This window comes from Geotrypetes seraphini, chromosome 3 (genome assembly GCF_902459505.1).
Source record: "Geotrypetes seraphini chromosome 3, aGeoSer1.1, whole genome shotgun sequence".
Taxonomy (NCBI): domain Eukaryota; kingdom Metazoa; phylum Chordata; class Amphibia; order Gymnophiona; family Dermophiidae; genus Geotrypetes; species Geotrypetes seraphini.
Genome location: NC_047086.1, coordinates 266,292,673 through 266,319,268, shown reverse-complemented (window position 1 = coordinate 266,319,268; position 26,596 = coordinate 266,292,673). Strand labels below are relative to the sequence as shown.

Sequence of the window (26,596 nt, the reverse complement as noted above, 5' to 3'; positions counted from 1 at the left end):
ACATTATATAATGATTTGGCATTAATTTAAAACATTTAAATTAATTATTTACATTTGTATATACCATATTTTTTGATCCATAAGATGCACCTGACCATAAGATGCACCCTCCTGTAGAGTAGGAAAAACCAAGGAATAAATTCTGAACCAAATGGTGTGCCCTGTACCCTGTTCCCCCTCTGGTGGTCTAGTGGTAGGCTGGGACAGGGTACATCTAGTGGTAGCACGTCTAATGGTGGGCATGTCTAGTGGTAGCCGGCCAGCCAGCTCCCATCCCCCAGCCAGTACCAAGCCCCCAGCCAGCTCCAAGGCAACCAGCCAACCCACCCCCAAGCCAGCCAGCCCCCAGCCAACCCCAAGGCAGTTTGCCAGCCCCAAGGCAACCAGCCAACCTACCCCAAGCCAGCCAGCCAGCCCCCAGCCAATCCCAAGCCAGCCAGCCAACTAGCCAACCCACCCCAAGCCAGCCAGCAAGCCTAAAGGCGCAGACAGTCAGACCCCCTCTCCGCGGTTCTTTTTTTTTGGCATTCCAGTGGTCCAGCATGCTTTCTGTGCTCCTGCCTCAGTTCTCCTGCTCTCTTCTAGCAGCATCAGCAGCATAGCGGTGCATGAGGCAGGTGGCACTTTTTACATGCCTGTTTGGTCCCTCCCTGCACTCCGAATGGCTGCTTGTCAGTTCTCGTCCCGCAAAAAGCGCGTGCCTGCCTCATGCACCGCTGTGCCGCTGACGGAAGAGAGAAGGGTAACTGAGGCAGGAGCGCAGAAAGCGCACTGGACCATCGAATGCCAAAAAGAGGTACCGGTTTTGTTTTGGGTTCTTTTACATTCACTCCTTAAGACGCACCCTTATTTCCAGCCCCCTTTTTGGGGAGGCTGCTTTTAACTTCTAACTCTTACCAATGTCTTTTTTTTCATTCCATCTGTGAGAAATTACGTGAAGTTTGTGGTGAGTTAACAGTGGACCATAGTATAGTTTCTAGGTGAGCAACTCATTTTCAGAGTGGTCGTGTGAGCATAGATGATAATGCAAGACCAGGAAGGCCGAAATCAACAACCGATGAACAATGTGTGAAACTCATGGCTGATGCTCTTGAACAAGATCGTCGTGTGACATGCGAGGAACTTTCTGAAACCACAGGGATTCCACCGACATCAGTATATCGAATTCTGACAAATGATTTAAAAAAGAGAAAAATTTCTCCGCGATGGGTCCCCCACTTCTTGACTGCTGAATAGCAGCAGAGATGCCTGGACAATGCAACCATGCTGAAACAAAGATTCAATGTTGAAGGTCAGGCTTTCTTGAATCGTATTGTTGCTATTGATGAAACGTGGGTCTGAGACTTTGAGCTGGAGCTGAAATCACAGTCCGAGTGGAGAGCTCCATCTTCCCCATGACCAAAAAAATTTTAACAAGCTCAATCAAAAGTCAAACAAATGATGATTTTTGCTTATGATCATGAAGTCATCATCATCACAGACAATGTTCCATGTGGAAGAAGTGTCACAGCAGTGTATTATCATGATGTTTTTGCAAAAAATGTGCAGAAAATTGCACAAAACCTGACCTTAGTTGCTCTTGGCTGAGCCACTCATTCCTCATGACAATGCTCACCCACACATAGGAAATGTCATCATTGAAAAACTACGCAAATACGGCTGAGAGGTGTTACCTCATGCTCCCTACAGTCCAGACATGAGTCCACCAGACTTCGACCTTTATCCAAAGTTGAAACAACCTATGCGTGGACATCATTTTGCATCTCTGGAAGAGATTTCTTCTGCCGTTACCCAAACCATTCGGCAACTGAACAAAAATGATGGCTTGGATGAAATAATGAAGCTTTCTGGACGTTGGGACCCGGTCATTGCAAAGCAGAGAGACTATATTGAAGGATTGTAAAAAAAAAAAAAAATACTTGGAAAAAAAAAAATAAAACATGTAAATTTTTTAAAATTGTGTGCATTATTTATGGAATTACCCTTGTAGAATGTTAAGTTAGATCTGAAATGTTATAATTTCTCCAAAAATTAGTTAGAATGTTAGGTTAGATCTGAAATGTTATAATTTTTCCAAAAGGAGTGATTTCTTTTTCTCTTAAAGAGATGAACTTACTGGTGGTGATGATGATGATGAAGAAGAAGATGATGACGATGACGACGACGACGATGGTGATGCAGCTGAGGAGGATGAGAAGAAGGAAGATGGAGATGGAGAAGAGTTTGAATGCTATCCACCAGGCATGAAAGTCCAAGTGCGGTACGGACGAGGGAAAAATCAAAAATTATATGAAGCTAGTATTAAAGATTCTGATGTTGAAGGTGGAAAGGTCCTTTACTTGGTGCATTACAGCGGATGGAATGTGAGGTAACTTTGTTTTAGCTAGTGATTACAAGCTAAAAATTGTTCCAAGTTTGATGAAAGTAGTGTATGAAGTAGACAGTTTTATATTGTTAAACTGGTGTCTGATAATATTGCCTTGTGCTCTTTATAGGTTAATATATCATTAACAAAGGCAAAACCATTAGTATTACAATCTTGAGTTTTTTTAAAGAGGATTGCTTTTTGATTTGGTTTGCTCTTTTCATGTAATGGATCTTGAATTGTTACGGTTGAGTGCAGCATTAAAAGCCTTATAGCTTATTCATTTTTCTGTATTTTTTTATTCTTATGAGTCACGCATGATTCTTTTCAGTCTGATTCCTCACAGGCTTCAATCTAATACCAACAAAATCTTTTAAGTTCAGAAACTTAATAATACCGTGTTTCCCCGAAAGTAAGATCTACCCCGAAAATAAGCTGTAGCCCTACTCCTGAAAATTTGCCCTAGTTGCCGGCAGCAGCGCTTACCCCGCTCCCCGCTGACCCTTCCATCTCTCCCTCTCATCTGAATCCCGACTACGAGACCGAAATACCTGATAACAAAGGCAGCGTTGGTAGCACAGGCTGCATTGCTGCCTTCTCATGCGTGGGTGTTCGTATGTTGAAGACATCATCAGTGATGCGGCAGAGGAACGCCCGGGCATGAGAAGGCCACGATGAAACCTCTGCTGCCAACGCTGTGGTTTGTTACCAGGTATTTCAGTCTCACAGTTGGGGTTCGGATGGGAGGGTGAGATGGTGGGGTGTGCAGCAGCGGGGGGATGGGAGAGATAGAAACATGTTGCATGGGGGGATGGGAGGAAGTGAGGGATCGAAGCTTCAAGGGTTCTGCTGCACAGGAGGGAGGGATTGAAAGATACTGCACAAGGGGATGGGTGAGAGGGGAGGAAAGATGCTGCACATTTGGGGGAGAGAAAGGAAAGAGGAAGAATTGGGGTGAAGGAGAGGAAGGGAGATCATTGTATATGAAAAAAATAAGACCTACCCTGAAAATAAGACCTAGTGCCTTTTTTGGGCCCAAAATTAATATAAGACGGTGTCTTATTTTCGGAGAAACACGGTATAATATTTTATGATAATTTTGAAATTGACGGGGCAGAGTATTCAGATTGAGGTTTACCTTTTGAGTCTGTGATATAAGATATTATAGTTCTGTTCTTTTCTAGGTTTTCATTCTCCTGCCCTTTGACCACCCAGAATCCACCATGACAGGCACAGTTCACAGAACTCTAGAAACAGTAGCAACATGGATGACAAATCACAAACTAAAACTTAACTCTGACAAAACAAAATTCATCGTCCTAGAAAACAGCAAAACTCCAACCTTAACAAACCTAGTAATAAAATCGATATCATACCCCATTCAACCCACACTAAAACTTCTTGGAGTACTGATCAACAGAGACTGTACCATGCAACCACAAATCAACAAAGTAATAAAAACATCATTCGTGACTTTGAGAAACCTAAGACAAATCCGAAAATTCTTTGACAGAAAACAATTCCAACTACTGGTACAATCTCTTATCCTTGGACTTATAGACTACTGCAATGTACTATACCTCCCCTGCCCAGCAACCATGATAAAGCAATTACAAACAATATAAAATATTTTCAATTTTCAATTTCAATACAGCCCTAAGACTCATCTACTCACTGAAAAAATATGATCACATCACAGAAGCATACCACGACTCACACTGGCTCCCAATACAAGCAAGAGTACACTTCAAATTCTACTGCCTACTATACAAAGCTATTAATGGAGAAAGCCCAACCTACTGGAACAACCGACTAACCCAATCCACCTCAACCAGGCACAGGAGAACCCACTCACTATTCACACACCCACTAACCAAAAATGTCAAAAGAGGAAAACTATATAACAACCTAATGGCCACCAAAGCAGCTAAACTAAACAGACAAATCACTAATCTGCTATCCACGACCACAGCCTACAAAACCTTCAAAAAAGAAACAAAAACCCTACTCTTCAAAAAACACATAAAACCTGTTTAACATGACCAGTTCCTTCCCTATCTCCACCTACCACACACCCAACCCTTATCTAATCTAAAATGTTTCTAATTACCCAACATGTTGCTCCTTAAGTTCTCGACAATTCTTATGTAATTCTTAAGTTCTCGACAATTCTTATGTAATGCTTGCGACAATTCTTATGCAATGTTACAACACTTGTAACCTTCTTAAGTTCTCGACAATTCTTATGTAATGCTTACGACAATTTATGTAATGTTAAAATTCTTGTAACCCTCTGACAACTCTTATGTAATCCGCCTTGAACCGCAAGGTAATAGCAGAATAGAAATCATTAATGTATTGTAATGTAATATTGGGCCAATATATGGACAGATTTATTATTTTCTGTGTAGTAAGCGGATTTTTGCATAAAAAGGGAAGAAAATGCTTTTTTACTTTTAAAATATTAATGTATTCATATTTTGCTGCTTTGGAGTGTTTGGAATGTGATATGATTAGAATTTTTTGAATAATCATTTTCCAGTATAATGGATTCATCTAAGAAAGTGGTTCCCAAACCTGTCCTGGGGGACCCCCAGCCAATCAGGTTTTCAAGATATCCCTAATGAATAAGCAGGAGAGATATTTGCATACCTGTCACTTCCATTATATGCAAATCTCTCTCATGCATATTCATTAGGGATATCTTGAAAACCTGACTGGCTGGGGGTCCCCCAGGACAGGTTTGGGAACCACTGATCTAAGAGAAAATGTTTTTTCCTTTCTTTGGTTTTACCACAAAAATAGTTGATAATGGTACTGCTTAATGTAGTTTTAAAAGCATCCCACCTTATACTTATTAGATAATTCTGGACAGGATATCCTTGAAAATAAGTGTCTTAAGACTTTTTGAATTAGAACGAGCAATGGTTCTTAACCTTCTCCTGGGGTACCCCAGCCAGTGAGGTTTTCAAGATATCCCCTAAAGACTCCACCTCAACACCCTCCACCCCCGTACCTCTCTGAAGAAAGGCCAACTGGAGGGATGCCTACTCCCTCCAGCCAGAAGGCCCACCTCTTCTAAATGGCAGGCCTTCCTCTCCCCAGTGCATCCTGGGAAGCAGTGGGCATGGCCTAAGACTCTGATTGTACCAATTGGAGTCTTAGACCACATCCATTGCCTCCCAGGATACACTGTGAAGGAGGCCTAAGGCCCTGATTGGCCCAGGTGAGCCAATCAGCACTTTAGGCTGCTCCCAGGTGCATCCCAGAATGTACAAAGAAGGGAAAAGTCCACCATTTTGAAGAGGCAGGCCTGCCAGCTGGAGGGAGAAGGCATCCCTCTGGCCAGCCTTTCTTCAGAGAGGTATGGGGTGACAAAGTTGGCTTAGGAAAGCCACAGTAGGGTCTTGAGGTTTGGGAGGGGGGGGTGTTGGAGGTTGGAGGGTTGGGGGATTAAAGGGGCTGGCAGCAGTAAGTAATGGGCATCCCTACTGCCTATCTTGATGTGGAATGTCAGAGCTTCAAGATATCTCTAATGAATATGCATTAGGCAGATTTGCATGGTCAGATGAATATTTTTTTATAGTTCAAAAAAGAAAATCAACTCTTGATTAACTAAAATATGGTGGGTAGAAGAAGATAGTTTTTCTCTGTAGCAATGGACTGTGATTTCTCTCATTATGCACCATTCTGCTTAATGAATACCTAGAGCAGTGCTACAGAGAGCCAAGAGCTTGAGTGTGTACACTGATTGCCATAGAAAGATTTTCCTTGTCGTCCCACATTCTTAATGAGTCTATCATGCTATTCTTAAGAGATGGATCAGACACCATTAAGATTTATTTAAGATTTTTAGTAAAATCTTCAGGAATTTTGCTGTGATCAGAGATGGAAAAAGCAAATTTGACCACGTGACTCCTTTGCTTTTGATTTTATCTCAGAATCCAGTGTAACTGTATATGTATTATTTTAAAAATTTTATATGGTATTTTTATTCCTCTTGTTCCTCTTCTATGGAATGTTTATAGATTTTCATATGCGAGAGGCACTCAACGATTTAAACTTTCCCTCCCTTCTAGGAAAGGAATTAAAGGAGTCAAGAATTTCAGCCTTTCTCTGGCTTTTAAATTTCCCCAATTATGGAATGAACTTCCTTTAATTTTGAGGTGTCCCAACTCTTTCCATTCTTTTTGTAAATCTTTAAAAACTTTTCTATTTGGTAAACATTTTGAAAATTAATCCCTTTATATTTTTTAGCATATTTCTTAACTTATTGTTAACCGCGTCAAGCTTCCTCTGGTTGAAGACCTGGTATAGCAATTCAAGATGGCGCTGGTAAGGCTGTGAGGTGTGGTGCCTATTACTGTTTTTTCTGTGTTCTTCCGTTTTATTTTAGTGTTTGCTTGTTCAATTTTATTTTAATTTTTTTGCTATTCTTGTTAGATTTTATTTTTTGCTTCTCTTTGGATCCTTCTTAACTTCTAAGCTGACTATTCACTCACCTTGTCTGGTCTGCAGCCGTTCGCTCACATGCCGCAGCAGAGAGCTGAACCCAAAGCGCCACAGAGGCCGCCGCTGTCTACAGCAGCATCGCTCTCTGCTCGAGCGCAGTTGTGGAACAGAGAGGCCAAAACCAAGGCTGGGAAAAGCAGCAGCCCCAGCTGATTGTGCTGTGAGCCGTTCACCCACATGCCAAAGCAGAGAGCCGAGCCTGAGAGCGCCGCGGAGGCTACTGCCACCTCCAGCGGCATCGCTTTCCGCTCGAGAGCCATCACGGAACAGAAAAGTAAAGACCGAAGCTAGGAAAGACAATGGCCCCGACCTATCACTTTGGCGACAAAACCCACAAGAGGCCCAATCGATATTGCAGGAGCAGCATCGGGACATCTCCATAGTGCAGGATTCATCTACCTGCCCCGACAACTAACTGCTGTCCGTGACCGATAATTCCTGGGTGTCCCACTACAGCGACCCAACTCACTGCTCAATCGTGAGTTCAAAATCGGCGACCAAAAGCTCGATGCTTGCCGGCCTTGCTCAAGTTCTACAAGATCCATTGCTTGGACACTGCTACCCTAGACAAGTCAGCGCCCAGTGAATTACGCTCAGTGACCAAACCATTTAAAATTTTTATTTTATTATATTTTTTTTTCTATCACTTGCATCAAAATGATTAGAAGCTCGTGCATCTTGTATTCAAGATCACAGGCAGTATATTAAGAACAAAACAGATTTCCTAGGAGGAACACTCTTCTTTTGGCCCTGCCACCCTCTTTCACCGATGGGACTAGGGTGTGGGAGAGCACTTCTTCCCACCACTGCTGGTCGCTGAGCCAGTTGGAAGGCTCAACAACTTAAGTTTAAATCCCTCTTACCTCCTTCTGACCCTGCCAACCTCAACAGACCGAGACGGGACTTAGGCGTGGGAGAGCACTCCGCCCATCCCCACCACTACTAGTTGCTGAGCCAGTTGGAAGACTCAGCGACTAAAGTTTGAACCCTCCCGCCTCCTCTGACCCTGCCATCCTCTTTCATGGACGGACCGAGACGGGACTCAGGCGTGGGAGAGCACTCCGCCCCTCCCCACCGCTGCTAGTCGCTGAGCCAGTTGGAAGGCTCAGCAACTCAAATGTGAATCCTTCCTGCATTCTTCTGACCCTGCCACCCTCTTCCATTGATGGACCAAAACGGGACTCTGGCATGGGAGAGCACTCCACCCTTCCCCACTGCAGCTAGTCGCTGAACCAGTTGGATGGCTCAGTGACTCAATTTTGAAACCTCCTGCCTCTCCTGACCCTGACACCCTCTTCCATCGACGGATCGAGATGGGCATGGGAGAGCAGTCTGATCCTCCCCACCACTGCTAGTCACTGAGCCAGTTGAAAGGCTCAGCGACTCAAGAACACAAAACACCTGCTCCTTCCTCAAACCATCAACTCTCAACAAACCTAGAAGGGAAAGACCTTCCCCACCTCTACCCACTACTACTACAATAGTCATCATAATTAGCACCACCATGATAACCACACCACCAAAATACCCACAAGCAATCCTACTGATAACCCTGCTCCTAACCAACTGGAGGGCAACAGTAAACAACATCTCTCCAATATCAACTATAGCAAATTCCAAGGGAATTACCCAACCAACCTGGCGACTCACAATAGACAGAAAATCAAACTATCAGACATACACACATCAACCACCTCACAATCAAGAAGAAAACCGACAAACTCATACAAAACCAAAACACAACCCCACCAAAGATCACTCGTATACCCGAAAACAACTCGCAACACACTATCAGACTACACCACTCTCACATGTGCATATGTGAACATCAGAGCCATAGGTCCCAGAACAGAATGCATAAAAAACTTGATAGAAGAAGAAAACCTGGATTGCCTTTTCCTCACAGAGACCTGGCTTACTTGTGACTCAGACCCCAGAATAACTGAAATTTGCCCAAAGAGCCACAAGATAACAATGGTCTGCAGAGAAAATAAAAGAGGAGGATGAATTATCATCATAGCCAGAAACACCATAAACCTAAAAATACAAGACAAAACAACCAACCCATACATGGATCTACTAGCCTGCCAACTTTCAAGCACATCACTCAGAGGAACACTAACATGCATGCTCTGCTACATAACCCAGGTAACTGGAACACAGCAAAACCAATATTTGAAGAACTTATATATCTAAACTCACTAATGACAACGTACAGCCTAATCCTAGGAAACCTCAACCTCCACATCGAAAACCAATCCTGCAAACAAGTAGAAACCTTACTATCATATTTTGAGGCCTTAACATAGAAAATCTTAGACTCTCAAGCCACACACGAAAAAGGACACCAACTCGACATCGCAGCCTACATGTCCCAACAACCCACACAACCAGAGATCCAAATGTCAAAAAGAAAATGGAACCGTTCCCTCTGGTCAGATCACTACACTTACTCCTTCGAAATCAACTTGACCAATAACAAAAGCACTCCAATTACTCAAAAAATAATTTACAACTCAAGCAAACATATCGATCCCACCATATTATGGACAAAAGCAGACACCATAATCCAAGACTACATTCCCAAAGACTTCATCTCACATTGGAGCCATCTAAGTACAGCAACCCTGGATGAACTAGCCCCAAAACAACCCAAAACCAGAATCCACAGAAAATCAGACAAGTGGTTTGACAACGAACTACTCCTACTCAAAAGGCAATGCAGACAACTAGAAAGAAAATGGAGAAAAAGCAGCCAAGAATCCACAAAAACAACATGGAGAATAATGAATCAAAAATACAAACAAAAACTGAAAGAAAAAAGAAAGTCATACTACACAAAGGAAATAGGAGAAGGACAGAAAAGCTATTCCAGCTACTAAAAGATCTCACAGACACCACACCCTACCTAACCAACAGCAACTCCCCCCTCCCTCAGCCATCCTCTTAGCCACATACTTCAAAAACAAGATCGCAAAAATCAGAGCCACGTTCAATGGAATTCCCACACACATAGAAGAGATCTCAAATCCCCCCACAGAGAAAGAATCAGTTGCAGCAGACAGATCCTGGTCCCACCAGAGCAGCAAAACTAGACAGACAACTCACCAATCTGCTGTCTTTGGCCACAGACTACAAAGCCTTCAAAAAAGAAACTAAAACTCTACTCTTCAAAAAATACATAAAACATTTAACACAACCAGTTCCTTCCCAAGCTCCACCTACTACACTGTCTACTCCTTATCAAATCTAAAATGTTCAAATTACCCAACATGTATTACCTAATTTCAAGACAATTCTTTTGTAATCCGTCTATATATCTTGTAACTTCATGGCAACTCTTGTGTAATCCGCCTTGAACCACAAGGTAATGGAATAGAAATCACTAATGTAATATAAGTTTTAGTTTAGTTTTAGTTTAATTTGCATTTCTGTTAAGGGCTCGGTTTATATTCGTATCAGCGTCCACCTACCTCCCTCCTGGACCTGTTTCAGGCTTCCACTGATGGTCCAGCAGTAAGCCCTCCTGTCCTGACAGACTGTAACAACTCTTACCTCCCTCCTTCCTCCCCAGTTAATAAAAAGCATACATTTAAAATCCCTGGTGGTCCAGTTGTGGACTGAGGCAAAAGGGATCCCTCCCACTTTCTGACCCGGCTGACTCTAACAACACTCATCTCCCTCCCACCTCCCCGATTAGTAAAAAGCATAGCTGCTATCTGAATGGCTTCCACGAGTTCCTGCAGTCTTAAAAGAACTAGTGGCAGCCATTCATATAGCAGCTTTGCACAGGGCATGAGCATAAGAAGATTGCTCCTGCACTGGTTCACTGCTGGACCACCAGGCATTTTAAAGGTACACTTTTATACTAATTGGGGAGGCGGGAGGGAGGTGAGCGTTGTTAGAGTTGGCTGGGATAGGAGGTGGGAAGAATCCCTCCTGTCCCAGCCCACCACTGGACCACCAGAGCTTATGGCAGGCCCAGTGGAAGCCAAAAAGGAATTAGGAGAGAGGAGGACAGGGTGCAGAGCCAGGGAGGGTGGAAGGGAAGTAGAGTGCTTAGATGAAGAGCTGGGCAGTACACAACACCCTCCCCCCTCCCCCCCCCCCCTGTTTATTTTCTAGTCAAACTTTTTTCCTCCTCTTTGGTTTGAAAAAAGGTTACCTCGGTTTATATTCGAATATATATGGTACCTTTCTATATACTTCTTTATATTTTTAAAGCCTGATTCTGTATAGGACGCCAGTCTCAGCAGCTGCCTAAGAAGTGGCTGAGAATTGGATACCAGTGTCATATGCAGAATCATGTCTGCCCTAACAAACAGACACCAACCTTCCCCCCCAATTCTCTAAATGGCACCCATGTCACGGGTGCTGATTAGAGAATCGCGTCTTAGCCTATATTTGCTGACAGATCTCTTTCTTTCAGCTGATCGCAGTAAGCCAGCTGTGGCAGAGGTCCCACTCCCTCCTGCCACCACCCCCTGAAGCCCTGATTCCCCAAACCCCTCCAACTGCTGACACCCCATAAAGACTCCACCCCAACACCCTCCACCTCCGTACTTCTCTGAAGAAAGGCCAACTGGAGGGATGCCTTCTCCCTCCAGTCAGAAGGCCCACCTCTTCTAAATGGCGGGCCTTCCTCTCCCCAGTGCATCCTGGGAAGCAGTGGGCATGGCCTAAGACTCTGATTGTACCAATTGGAGTCTTAGACCACATCCATTGCCTCCCAGGATACACTGTGAAGGAGGCCTAAGGCCCTAATTGGCCCAGGTGAGCCAATTAGCACTTTAGGCTGCTCCCAGGTGCATCCCAGAATGCACAAAGAAGGGAAAGGTCCACCATTTTGAAGAGGCAGGCCTGCCAGCTGGAGGAAGAAGGCATCCCTCTGGCCAGCCTTTCTTCAGAGAGGTATGGGGTGTCAAAGTTGGCTTAGGAAAGCCAGAGTAGGGACTTGAGGTTTGGGGGAGGTATTGGTGGTTGGAGGATTTGGGGGATTGAAGGGGCTGGCAACAGGAAGTAATGGGCATCCCTACTGCCTATCGTGATGTGAAATGTCAGAGATTCAGGAGGGGACGGCAGCAGAAGAATGGGCATTCCTGCTCCCAATCATAATGGGTGTCAGGGCTTAAGGGGTGGGGGGTGACGGTAGAAGGTAATGGGCATTCTTCCTGCCAATTTTGGGGGTTTGTGTCTTGGGGGGGGGTCTGCTGCAGCCGACTCAGCTGATTGCAGCAGGGGTATTTTCCCCTCTGATCAGCTCAGTTGGCAGGACTCGCTGAAGCAGGGATTTCCTTGCTGTGATCAGCTCAGCCGGCCACGTTTACTTTTAACTTTTGAAATGTAGGCCATCGTTTTGCTGGCCTACATTTCAGGCATCTATCGCGGCTCTAGGGAGATGCTTGGAGCCACTTTACTCACCCAAGGCCACTTCTGGACAAAAACCATGCCCAGCCTTGGGCGAGCTTAGGTGTCCCTTGTTGTCTACCTAGACCCACAACAAATGGCTAAAATTTAGGCATCCTACCTCCGAAAGATATTTTCTAAAAATATTTGTTCTGATTGGCTGCCAGACAGTGGTAAGACCTTTCATCACCTACAATTGAGACACCCGTTTATAGAATCAGCCCCTTAGTTTCTAGCTGATTGTTGATTTTTAAAAAAATGTTAATTATGGATGGATACATATGATTATCCAACTCACAATAGATATGACTTTAGTTCCTGATGCAGCCACTGTGAAACTGAAATGTGTTGGTTTGTTGTAATGACCGTTATTTATTTATTGCACACTTATACCGCTTTTAGCTATTAAAGCAGGGCAAAACAGTATATATTCTAAAATAAATATTTTTTGCTTATGTTTCTTTTCGTGATATTGCAGTATATTTTAGTAATTTTTGGTGATGGTTCCGCCCTCATGCCCTACGCGCCCCCCCAAAATCTTAAAATCTCTGTTTTTGAGGGTTCTCTATTGTTTTTCCTGAGCTATTTTTAGTCAAGCGAAGAAAAACAAAAAGGACTGCAGTCGATGTAAAAAGTGTCAGGTTGTTTTATTAAAAATAAAATCAATTATAAAAATCTCAATGATGTTTCTCTATATGGAGTACAGGACCCAACACAGGCCGTGTTTCGGAGAAACACTCCTTCCTTAGGAATCCTAAATGAAAATGTAATGTCTGATGATGGGAAAGCAAATATTGAAAATGATTTGGTTGGGCTATATTCAGTATCAATTACTTTACAGATTGAAACCATTCTTGCCAGCATTTGATTTTCATAGTGTGGTCCAGGCTTTAATCCTGAGTAGAGTGGATTATTGTAATTCATTTTACCTGGGAGTTGCTAAAGGGAAGTTGAGGGCACTGCAGATAATTAATTTTGTTGCAAGATTAATTGCAGGGGTCAGTGGCATACCTAGCATATGTAGATAGACAAAACTCTTTCAATTGGAGACTGGTATAAAAGAAAGATGTTACAGTTGTGAAATTCTGCAGAAATAATGAGAAGCCGGTAAAGCTCAAGGTTTGCTCCAAAAGAAGGAAAAAGCCTCAGAATGGGCCCCCCCACCACCACAAAGGTGGATATAAAGGTGGTTGAGCGGTAACCTCTCAACCACCTTTATATCCACCTTTGTGGTGGTGGGAGGGCCCGTTCTGAGGCTTTTTCCTTCTTTTGGAGCAAACCTTGAGCTTTATCGGTTTCTCATTATTTCTGCAGAATTTCACAACTGTAACATCTTTCTTTTATACCAGTCTCCAATTGAAAGAGTTTTGTCTATATACATTGGTTTTCAATAAATCTGAGTTGGTTATACCTAGCATATGTGACACCCGGGGCCCATCATTTTTTGGCACCCCCCCCCCCCCATCAGTACGAAAAACATGATTTTTAGTAAAAAGCCACATGTCACACATGAGTACCTAGGAAAAGGCAGCATCTTACATATTGTAGTAAGCAGTACAACATCAATACATCCATTGTAAAACTAAACAAGCCAGACTAGTACAGATCAATCCTACACCGTCAATCCTAACAGAAAACCATGTCTTTCGAACACACAGAACACAGAAAACACCTTTGCCTAGTATGGAATATGTCATCACAAACTAACCCCTCCCCCTTTTACAAAACTGTAGTGTGGATTTTAGCCACGGTGGTAATAGCTCTGACGCTCATAGAATTCTGAGCATCAGAGCTGCTACCACCACGGCTGGCACTGTTATCTATTCCCTCTTTAAGACACATTGGCACCATGCGTACTAATATCTTTTCGGCCCCTACCATCTGGAACTCGGCACCAAATTATATAAGAGAAAGTTCATCACTTCATAAATTTAAAAGTAGCTTGAAGGCCTTTCTTTTTAAAGACGCATTTGGAGTATAATAATCCTTTTAAAGACTGTAATGGAACTTCGCTCTTTGCTTTTCTTATTCATTTTAATCTTTTCTACAAAGTGCTAGATTATTTATTTTTTGTTCCCTCCCTTTTGTTTTGATCCTTCTCCCTCTCTTTTTCATTACACAAATGTATTTCTACCCTTTTTCATTTTGTTTCGGTAAGTTAATGTTCGTCTTTGTGTTTGACTGTTTTAATAATTATAATTTGTTTTTAATGTATACCTTTCTACTCTTTGTTTTTATATATTATGTAAAACCGCTTTGAATTTTGATAAGGCGGTATATCAAATTTTTAAATAAACCTGAAACCTAAAAAATGCTCTGGAGACACAGTTTTGTAAAAGGGGGGATAAAATAGAAATACATAGACAAAGGTTAAATTGAACCAGCAAGAAGCTGGACTCTGCATAAAGATAGTGACTCTGCATAGAAACAGTGACACATGTCTCCTAAAGCAATAAATAAATAGAAAATTTTTTTCTACCTTTGCATTCTCTGGTTTCTGCTTTCCTCATCTTCTTGTTACTCTCTTCCTTCCATCCACTGTCTCTCTTCTCTCTGCATCTTCCATTTGCTCTGTAACTGTGCCTCTCCCTTTTTCCCTCCTTCCAAATTGGTCTGGAACCTATCTTCTTCCCTCCGCTCCTCCCATAGTCTGGCATCTCTGTCTTCTACCCTGCCAGCGTCTTCTCCCAACTCTCTTCCCCATTTCCCTTCAGCGTCTTCTCCCCATTTTCTCTTCCCCATTTTCCTGCAGCATCTTCTCCCCACTCTCTGTTCCTCATTTCCCTTCAGCATCTTCTCTCCACTCTCTGTTCCCCATTTCCATTCAGCATCTTCTTCCCACTCTGTCTTCCCCATGTGCTTTCAGCGTCCTTCTCCCCCCTCTGTTTTACCCTGTTTTCCTCCCCACCCCACCTTTTCTCCCTTTCTCCCTCCCTGCCCCTTACCTTCCCTTTCTCCCCCCCCACCGCAGAAAACAGGCCCGGTCCGACAAACATCACTGCCCTGTGGCCGGCGATGTCTAAACTGGCTTCTTACAGCAGCCGGTGCGTTGTAGTTGCATATGGCTGCTGTAAAGGTCGGTTCTGATGCAACTTCCGGTTGCGTCAGAGATGACCTTTATGGCAGAAACACGCAGCTTCAACGCTGTAGCTCAGGGATGCCCACACTTTTTGGGTTTGTGAGCTACTTTTAAAATGACCAAGTCAAAATGATTTATCAACAATAAAATTTTAAAAAAAACACAAAGCACACTGTACACTGAGAAAATGTTAATTATCTCAGGACAAGGAGGCAGGTATTCTCTCTAATGGGTGACGTGATCCAACGGAGCCCCAATGTGGACGCTTCTTTGAAAAAAACTCGAAGTTTCGAGTCGGCCGCACCGCGCATGCACGAGTGCCTTCCCGCCCAGACCAGGGCGCATCTCCTCAGGTCTTACTTTTCCGCGGAGCTGAGAAGTCCATCTTCAACTCTCTGCGCAAAGTTTTCTTCGCCTTCTAAGTCCACGGTTTTGATTTTATTTGATCTTAATCGCTGATTTTCGTCGTGTTTTATTGTTTTTTTAAAAAAAAATTTATTTGTTCCTTTTGACCGGGCAGGTCACGTGGCCGCAGCCCCGCGGCCTTGATCTTGCGGCGGAGCTTTTTCGCCCTATGTCCCGGTCTATCACCAATTTTTAAAAGTGTGATAAGTGGCAGCGTGCTATTTCATTAATGGACCCTCATCGACGCTGTGTTCGGTGTCTCGGGCTTGAACATCTCCCGAAATCGTGCCGGCCTTGCTCTACACTTACCGCACGTGCTTTCAAGCGCTGTTGCGTTTTGTGGGAATCGCTGTTCATGGAGTCCTTGACGGAGCCGTCGAGCACAAAGGGACCTTTGTCTTCGACATCATCCGCAACTCCACAGCCTACCACCTCTGCGGCGCCGAGTCTCATCAAGCCCGCCTCGTTCGTCCCGGTTCAGACTCCGGTGCCTGCTGCAATGCCTTCCTCAACCTCCTCAGGTCAGGTAGCTCAGCAGCCCATTCCCCCAGTAGTGTTAAAAGTGCCCAAGGCCTCGAAGTCCAAGCACTCACACACTGCCCCGAGGGAGCGCGAGGCCCTCACAGGTGGACCCATTTCAGATGCGGATCCATCCTTGCCGGCCTCGTTCCAGACCATGCTACAGAAGCAATTCATCGAGCTCTTTACCATGATGGGGCCTCAGCTTCTTTCCCAAATCCAGCCTGGGCACATGGAGGCCTCTCGCGAGGTCGAGCCCCCTCCAGTGCCTCAGCGGGGAACACACTCTCAACAGGGAGCAGAGTCTCTGCGAGTGTCTGGTCTGACAACAATACATGCATCGCAAGGAGCAGAGTCTTTGCCCATGCCTCCATTGGAATCGATGCACTCGATGCAAGGAGCAGAGTCTTTGCGAGTGCCTCCGTTGGAACCGATTCACTCGATGCAAGGAGCAGAGTCTTTGTGAGTGCCTCCATTGGAACCGATCACCCCGACGGGGTTCGAGCCTTTACGGCAACCACCCCTGCTTCGATCGATCACTTCCAGCCCCATGCACTACCTGGGGGCCTCAGCGAAGACCTACTCGCCTCACCCATCGAGGCCGACCTCTCGACACAGTCTGCATCACCGATCGAGGCACTCCTCGAGGCACTCGTCCAGGCAGGCTTCACCTCATCGGAAGCAAGCATATCTGGAGTATTCACCATCGACTACTACTCTTCCACCTATGCCGGAGCTCGAGGACACAATGGGATCTCTCTCACCGTCTCGATCCCTGTCCCCAATGGATCCGGAGGCCTCGACCTCTTTGAGCCCATCTTGAGGCCCTGCAACGGCCGACCAACTGTCCTTCTCATTCCTTCGACAGATGGCTGATGACATGGACATCCCCCTGGATACGGGTCCAAATTCTCGAAAGAATACCTGGAGACTATGCGCCTCCCTCAACCACCGGCGGAGTCCCTAAAGCTTCCCTTACACAAGCTATTGGATCAGACCTTTGCACGGTGCCTCGAGACACCTTATTCGATCCCCGTGGTGCCGGGTAAGTTGGACACCAGATACCGCACTGTTCATCGTAAAGGGTTCAACGGCTCTCAGCTCTCCCACCAATCCCTGCTACTGGAGTCCTCACTGAAGCGGTCCCATCCCTCCCAGGTCTCTGCCTCCGTCCCACCTGGTAGAGAGGGAAAGACCATGGACCGGTTCGGCAGGAGAGTCTACCAGAACTCCATGATGGCCTCGAGAGTCCTGAATTACAACTTCCACTTCACAACATATTTGGAGTTCCTTTTGTCCGTACTCCAGAAGTTCACACCCTACGTGGATACTAGGGCTCAATTCGAATACCAGGAAGCGCTGGCTTCGTTATCCCAGCTCCGCGTGTAGCTTATGCAGTCCTCCTATGACGCCTTCGAGCTCGCGGCTCGGGCCGCAGCATGTTCGGTGGCTATGCGCTGGCTGGCGTGGCTGCGGACAATCGACATGAACCCCAACCTCCAGGACAGGCTTGCCAATGTTCCATGCGCTGGCACCGACCTCTTCGATGAGTCCATCGAGGCGGTAACCAAGAAGCTCTTGGACCATGAGAAGTCATTCCAGTCCATCCTGCGACTGAAGCCCAGGCCTGCTGCTCCTCGTCAATCACGCCCGCCGCTGATCTACCAGCGGCGTTACCCCCCGAAACAGGCTCCCCCCATCCAGCAGCCTGTGAAGAGGCAGCACCCGTAGAAACATCAGCAAAAGCCTCAACCATCTGCTGTTCCTAAGGCGCCTCAGCCCTTATGACTGTCTCAAAGAGAGCATAACCTCTGTCATTCTACCTTCTTCAGCAACTTCACCTATCGGAGGTTGTATCCACCATTTTTTTCATCGATGGACGACTATCACCACCGACCTCTGGGTCCTATCCATCATCAAGGAGGGATACTCCCTTCAATTCCACCAGATTCCTCCGGAACATCCTCCAAGAGAATATCCTTCCAACTTGACACAGACCACCCTTCTTCTTCAGGAAGCCCAGGCCTTGCTGCAGCTCGGGGCTGTCGAACCAGTCCCTCAGGACCAACAGAACAAGGGATTTTATTCCCGGTACTTCCTTGTGCCGAAGAAGACGGGCGATCTGCAACCCATTTTGGACCTCAGGGTGCTCAACAAGTTTCTGGTCAAAGAAAAGTTTTGCATGCTGACCCTGGCATCCCTGTATCCCCTCATCGAGCAGAATGACTGGTTATGCTCTCTGGATCTGAAGGAGGCCTACACTCACATCCCCATTCATCCGGCCTCACGCCAATTCCTCAGATTATGGGTGGGACATCTTCATCTTCAATACCGAGGGCTTCTCTTCAGCCTGGCCTCATCCCCCAGAGTCTTCACCAAGTGCCTGGTAGTGGTAGCCACAGCACTCAGGAACCACGGCCTCCAGGTGTTCTCTTACTTGGACGACTGGCTCATCAAGGATTCCACGTCTCAGGGAGTCGCCCTCGCGACCCAGAAGACAATTCGGTTACTACAGCATCTGGGATTCAAAATAAATTCCCAAAATCCCACTTACAGCCCTCCCAATCTCTTCCCTTCATCGGGGCAATCCTGGATACTACCCAACTCCGAGCGTTCCTCCCTTCCCCACGCATGGAGGCTCTTCTTCACCTTTGCCATTCAGTGGCCTCCCGCCCTTCCATCTCGGCGAGACAGATGATGGTCCTGCTGGGCCACATGGCCTTTACAGTGCATGTGATGCCATTTGCCAGACTTCACCTCAGGACGCCTCAGTGGACCTTGGCGTCTCAGTGGTCCCAGACGTCCGGCCCTCTGACTCAACACATCCAGGTCATTCCTGCTCTGCAACAGTCTCTTCGCTGGTGGATGCTATCCTCCAATCTCTCCAGAGGTTGTTGTTCCAAACCCCCCACTATCAGAAAGTTCTCACGATCGACTCGTCAACCTATGCTTGGGGGGCTCATCTGGACGGCCTCCGCACCCAGGGTTACTGGACCAGCACAGACCGCCAGTGCCACATCAATCTCCTAGAACTCAGGGCAATCTTCAACGCTCTCCAGACCTTTCAACATCTCCTTCGCGACCAGGTGGTCCTCATTCGCACAGACAACCAGGTCGCCATGTACTATGTGAACAAACAGGGAGGCACGGGATCGGCCTCCCTCTGCCAGGAAGTTCTGAAAGTGTGGGATTGGGCGATTCACAACAACACCTTCCTCAGAGCGGTCTACATTCAGGGGGTGGACAATGCCTTAGCAGGCAGCTTGAGCCGTCTCCTACAACCTCACGAGTGGACCCTCAACTCCACGCCCCTTCATTACATCTTCTCCCTGTGGGGAACGCCTCAGATAGACCTCTTTGCAGCCCCCCACAACTTCAAACTGCCTCGCTTCTGCTCCAGGATCTAAACCCTTCAGCGCCTCGAGGCAGATGCATTCCTCCTGGACTGGACGAATCGCTTTCTATATGTGTTTCCTCCATTTCCTCTCATTCAAAAGACTCTGGTCAAGCTGAAGTCAGACCATGCCACCATGATCCTGATTGCTCCACGGTGGACCAGACAACCTTGGTATTCCCTTCTATTTCAACTCAGCAGTAGGGAGCCATACCCTCTACCAGTTTTTCCATCTCTGCTTACAAAGCATCAGGGATCTCTACTTCACCCCAACCTGCAGTCTCTACACCTGACAGCTTGGTTCCTCTCAACGTAACCCCTCTACAGTTCTCCCAACCTGTGAGGGATGTCTTGGAAGCTTCAAGGAAGCCTGCTACCAGACAATGCTACCACCAAAAATAGACTAAATTCTCTGTTTGGTGTGTCTCTCAGCGTCAGGAGCTTCAACATTCCTCCTTGCCTTCAGTTTTGGACTACCTTTTGCACCTGTCTCAGTCTGGCCTCAAGTCTTCCTCCATACGAGTCCACCTCAGTGCAATCGCTGCTTTCCATCAGCCTCTACAAGGGAACCTCTGTCTGCTCATCCTGTGGTTTCCAGATTCATGAAAGGACTTTTCCAAGTCAATCCTCCCCTCAAACCGCCTCCATTGGTTTGGGACCTCAATGTTGTCCTTTCGCAGCTTATGAAACCTCCATGTGAACCTCCTCACAAGGCTCACCTGAAGTATCTCAATTGGAAAGTGGTGTTTCTCATTGGCCTCACTTCTGCTCGACGGATCAGTGAGCTCCAAGCCTTGGTTGCGGACCCACCTTTTACAGTCTTCCATCATGACAAGGTGTGGTCCTCCGCACCCATCCGAAATTTCTCTCGAAAGTTGTCTCAGAATTTCATCTTAACCAATCCATCGTTCTGCCAGTGTTCTTTCCGAAGCCACACTCTCACTCTGGAGAATCTGCTCTTCATACTCTGGACTGTAAGCGTGCTTTAGCTTTCTATCTAGAACGCACCAAACCTCACAGAACTGCTCCTCAACTTTTCATCTCCTTCGATCCTAACAAGTTGGGACGCCCCGTGTCCAAGCGCACCTCTCCAACTGGATGGCGGCTTGCATCTCATTCTGCTATGCCCAGGCTGGATTGCCCCTTGACAGAAAAATCACAGCCCATAAGGTCAGAGCTATGGCAGCTTCTGTAGCTTTCCTCGGATCGACACTGATTGAGGAGATTTGTAAAGCTACCACTTGGTCCTTGGTTCATACCTTCACTTCTCACTATTGCCTGGATACTTTCTCCAGACGGGATGGACAGTTTGGCCAAACAGTAGTACAAAATTTATTCTCCTAAGTTGCCAACTCTCCCACCATCCCACTATGGTTAGCTTGGAGGTCACCCATTAGTGAGAATACCTGCCTGCTTGTCCTGGGATAAAGCAGTGTTACTTACCATAACAGTTGTTATCTAGGGACAGCAGGCAGCTATTCTCACGTCCCACCCATCTCCCCTGGGTTGGCTTCTCTGCTGGCTATCTGAACTGAGGAGATGCGCCCTGGTCTGGGCGGGAAGGCACTCACGCATGCGCGGTGTGGGCGACTCGAAACTTCGAGTTTTTCTTCAAAGAAGCGTCCGCATCGGGGCTCCATTGGATCACGTCACCCATTAGTGAGAATAGCTGCCTGCTGTCCCTGGATAACAACTGTTACGGTAAGTAACATTGCTTTATCATTCCTATTCTGGGTTTTTTTTCAAAGAGGTAAAGGCAGATGACTCTATGCACTGTCATCTCAGTAACAACCATACAAAAATAGACAAATACCCCCCTCCCTTTTTACTAAAGCACAATAGCAGTTTTTAGTGAAGGGAGCTGCGCTGAATGCCCAGGGCTGCTCTTGACGCTCATAGGCTCCCTGCGCTAAAAACCGCTATTGTGCTTTAGTAAAAGGGGGGCCATAGTGCAAAATATAGACAGCAGATATAAATTCAGACACATTTTGATCACTAAATTGAAAATAAAATCATTTTCCTACCTTTGTTGTCTGGTGATTTCATGAGTCTCTGGTTGCACTTTCTTCTTCTGACTGTGCATCCAATCTTTCTTCCCTTCTTTCAGCCTGTATGCTTCCTCTCCTCCAGACCTCATTCCCTCACCCAACTTTTTCTTCCTCTCTCCTTGCCCTTTCTTTGTCCCTGCCTCCCTTTCTTTTTTTTTTCTCTTCATGCCCCCTTTCTTTTTCTCTGTTTCCCTTCTTTCCTTCTGTCTCCCTGCCTGCCCCCTTTCTTTCTTTCTCCCTGCCCTCCCCCAAGCCATTGCCGCCGCCATCGGGGAACAGCCCCCCAAGTCACCGCCAACGGGTAACATGCCTCAAAGCCACCGCTTCCCCAAGCTCTCCTTCCCTGCGTCGGGCTGACCAGCATTTCTCTCCCCGATGTCAATTCTGCTGTTGGAGAGAAAGTTCCGCCCAGCTAGGCAGCGATTGGCTGACCCGAACTTACTCTCCGACGGCAGAATTGACGTCGGGGAGAGGAAGGCTGATTGGCCCGGTAGAATGTTCCGGACCTGACCGGCTTTGCACCCCCCTAAGGCTGCACCCGGGGCCGACCGTCCCCCCCCATTGGTACGCCACTGGCAGGGATTCCAAGGAGTTCACATATACTGTATTTTTCTTTCCATAAGACGCACCAGACCATAAGATGCATCCTAGATTTAGAGTAGGAATACCAGAAAAAAAACATTCTGAACCAAATTGTGTACTAATTTATACCAGGCTCTTCACCCTGTCTCCCCTTCCCTGCCAGGCTGTTCATTTCATTTCTCATATACACACAGCAGATATAAATTATCAAAACTGACACATTTTGATCACTAAATTGAAAATAAAATAATTTTTCCTATTTTTGTTGTCTGGTGATTTCATGAATCTCCTTGCTTCCTTCCTTTCTTCACTCAGGCCCAAGAATTGTCCCTTTCTATTCCCTCCCTCCCATGTTCCAAGTTCGTGCCCCCTCACTGCCTTCTAGCCTTTGTCTTTCGTTCTCCCTCCCTCCCATGTCCCGAGTTCATGCCCCCCTCTCTGCCTTCTAGCTTTTGTTCTTTGTTCTTCGTCCTCCCTGCTGCACCAGAAACTGCCTTCCTCTCTCCCTGCAAACTGAAACATGCCTACCCTCCGTCGATTCCTCCTCCGCTGGCCCTGGTCCGCCGCTGCTGCGCCACAACTCAAAGAAGGGAAGGGAAGGGCCAGCATGCAGTGATTGCACGCCACCGGCCTAAAAGCCTTCGCCTGACGTCAGAACTGACGTCAGTTCTGATGTCGGGAGAAGGCTTGTGGGCCGGCGACGTGCAATCACTGCTTGCTGGCCCTTCACTTCTTTGAGTTGTGGCACAGCGGCGAGCAGCAGTCAGCCCACGTACCCCCAATGAGTGGGTCATTTTAAAAAGACACACTGGGGTGGGTGGGGGATGTTTAGATAAAGTTACCTTCGCTTCATAAGACGCACTGAAATTTCCACCTAATTTTGGTATCTCTAGTACTGAAAAAATTGCATTGTCTGCCCATACAGCAAAGAGTACATTTTAAGATTCTTGCAATCATTCATCAGATATTGTACCATGTTTCTCCAAGGGTCTTACAAGAGTTGTTTAAAATTTACCAACCTAGAAGATACCTAAGATCTGAAAATAAATTGAGATTAGAGGATGTCTATTGTGCATGTTAGGATTGGAGTATCAATGATGTCAGTGGCTGGTGCGAAACTTTGGAATGCCCTGCCTAATATATTACAATTTTGTGCTGGGAAAATGCTGAAAACATAGCTTTTCATCAATGCTTTCCTATGCTAATGCTTCTGCAGTCTCAAGATAGAGTGCTAAAGAATATTTTGTGTTGAACTTAATATTCAACATCTTTCTTCATTTTAAGTGTTAAAACCCTGATTTGAGAATGTCTGTATTCGTTTTGTGTCATCTACCATGGAGGGGGCGGGAAAAATTGTGTCTGTTGTTGGTTTCATATGATTAAAAGGCGAGCAGAATAATAGTTTTGACCCATTAGTCAGCCCTGACACACAGGTGAGGCGAGAAACTGTGCTTCTAGGCCACAGAGAGAGGCAGATTCATAGTAAAAGACAGTATAAACCACTCAGAGCTGTCTATCCTCCATTTTAGCCTAGGCAGAGCCCTTTTAGCCGAGAGGAGGAAAATCTCCTGAGCGACCACCAAGAGAGCCAGAGGGAACTGAAGCCTGCTTCCACCTCAGCTAGGTTTGGGTGTGGTTCAAACAAACTTAAGCCCAGCTTGCAGAAGCTAGCCAGGGTAGTTCAGGAGCAGTGGCTGAGAAAACCTCTCCAGCCAAAGCAGTGGTCCAGGCAGAAGACCCCATGCAGTGGCAGGGTCCTGAAGATTCTCAGACACCAGAGCTAGACCCAGGAGTGGAAAGCATGGACTTTGCTGAATCAGAGCCAGTTCCTAACCAGGCAGAGGCCATGGAGATCAACTTGTGCACTATGGGCAAGTAGCCATTTTTGGCACTTTTTTTTTCTCTTCTCTTTTGCTTGAGAAAGAAAGACAGAGTTTTTGTCTGCTTTTGTTGTTGGATTGTTTGGAACCAAAAACCCTACAGTGTGTGGAATTACTGGGGAGTGCATAAGGTTATGGGGATGTGTATGCTGTTACATCCGTGTGAGATATTTCTTTTGTGCTATCGATTTGAAAAAGTAAATTAAAAAATAGCTACACTGCAACTTGAGGCCCCGCGCTTAGCTCTGAGGAGCAAACACCTGCCCATGCTAGTGAGAAGCAGGCAAAGGACTTATTAATTTTGCTAAACCTTTGATGAGAGTTGGGACTTGTACTGAAAGCAAGGGTCCTGTGAAGAGGATTGTATTAGGACTACTGAAGTCCGGGCACCTTGCTGGGCTGTGGCCTTCTTGCCAGCCCCAAAGCACTGATTTAGTGTTTGGATTTTTTTTTCTTTTGGAGAACTGGTTTTTTTTGGTTTTTTTTGTTAATTGTTTTCTGGGCCTGTCTGGGAGTAAAGCAGCCCATGAGGAGTTGAACTCTTGTGGGACTTGCAAAAGCTTGGCTGGATTAATTATAACTCAAATGCACTCTTATAGAACACTTCTTAGAGATTAACCGGGATCTCAAGTGCTCACAGCCATAGTATTGAGGTATTTTTCAAAGTCAATGGCCGATACCGTGAGCTATCATTGAACCCTTATGTATTCTCTATTTTCTCTATATTTATATTATGTGCATTTTTTTTTTTTTTTTTTTTCCGTTATAAAATATATAAATATATAAATTTTTTGCTTTGCTGTTCCATATAGTGTAGGATCACTTATCTTTTTTTCTTTCTTTGTATTTCTCCTGATGTTTATTCACTTCAATATTTTGTTCTCACTTCCTTTACTTCAATGTTCTATTTCTACGGAAGATCTCCGTTTCGCACCCAAATTTTACCACGGGGCTTCGTCAGGAAAGCGATAACTTTCACTCGCTTTTATTCATAACACGAAATTATTTCAGACAGAAGTCTCAAATCAATTCTGAGAGACTTGTTCCTTGTCTGCGTGACCAGCTACTAAGGACCGGAGACTAGTAGCTGGTCACGCAGACAAGGAACAAGTCTCTCAGAATTGATTTGAGACTTCTGTCTGAAATAATTTCGTGTTATGAATAAAAGCGAGTGAAAGTTATCGCTTTCCTGACGAAGCCCCGTGGTAAAATTTGGGTGCGAAACGGAGATCTTCCGTAGAAATAGAACATTGAAGTAAAGGAAGTGAGAACAAAATATTGAAGTGAATAAACATCAGGAGAAATACAAAGAAAGAAGAAAAGATAAGTGATCCTACACTATATGGAACAGCAAAGCAAAAAATTTATATATTTTATAAGGGAAAAAAATAAAAAAATAAAATGCACATAATATAAATATAGAGAAAATAGAGAATACATAAGGGTTCAATGATAGCTCACGGTATCGGCCATTGACTTTGAAAAATACCTCAATACTATGGCTGTGAGCACTTGAGATCCCGGTTAATCTCTAAGAAGTGTTCTATAAGAGTGCATTTGAGATTTGTGCGACAGCGCATTGCAATAGGTGGATAGTGAGTTTCACAATAGCACATTGAGTGGTGGATTAATTATAAGCCAGGGCTGGTTTTGTTTTTGCTTTATAGTCTACTGGCATGTTATAATAAACAGAACTTATTCGTTTGGAAAAAGTCAGAACTGTTTGGAAGTACTTTTGTGATGTTTGACTTTGCAATACACCTTACTTGCATAGTTTTGGCATACACACCCTGAAGGGCCATTGATTGTTCTTTTTGAGTGGTGCGCAGCTGTCGGCCTAGACACCCATCCCGGCATTACAGCTACCAAGCAGAGGCCGGGTGGGTGACAAAAACTGGTGGTAGAAGTGGGATATTGCACCCCCCTTCAGACAGTGGTGAAAAATATTTTTTCTTGTGGAAACCCTCCCCTCCCCCCGAAAGTCTTTTTTGTTGTTGAATTTTTGGACTTTGCCTCTTATCCTGAGCCTTTTGGAAACCTGAGCATGCTGATTGGACTCACTCATGCTTCACTGGAAGTATCAATCTGAGGCGGATATACGTGGGTGTCACACCAGTGAAAAGAAGCGGACAGACCAAACCAGAGGTGCAGTGCAGAGAGACCGACCAGAGGGAATCAGGCTGACCGGAGCATAGGGCAGTGCACCCGAAATAGCACGCAGGCTCAGACTCATCAGTATCTCCGGTAATGGTGGGGGCTGGTGAGGATTCGGCTGCTATTTCAGCGGGGAGGTTGGCTGGGCCTACTAAGCAGTGGGTGAACCTGGTCCAAAAGATACCGCACTTGGTGGTGTTTGGTTTTGTCTTTCCTGTCCTCAGGTCGCCGTCATGGATCCCCAGCAGCTCA

At 45.6% G+C, this 26,596-nt stretch overlaps 1 protein-coding gene across 7 annotated transcripts in view; it reads left to right on the top strand.

The window, feature by feature from the left end:
• The window catches only part of ARID4B (AT-rich interaction domain 4B), an 852,780-nt gene that overhangs the window by 567,576 nt on the left and 258,608 nt on the right, over nucleotides 1-26,596 (top strand). For 5 of the 7 annotated variants that reach the window (XM_033937320.1, XM_033937318.1, XM_033937314.1 and 2 more), the window contains one exon: nucleotides 2,105-2,368. The exons of 1 other annotated variant lie outside the window; for it this stretch is intronic. In XM_033937320.1, the coding sequence (XP_033793211.1) occupies nucleotides 2,105-2,368 (264 nt within the window). The remainder of the gene's footprint in view (nucleotides 1-2,104; nucleotides 2,369-26,596) is intronic. One more of the 7 variants, XM_033937317.1, reaches the window with a different exon arrangement.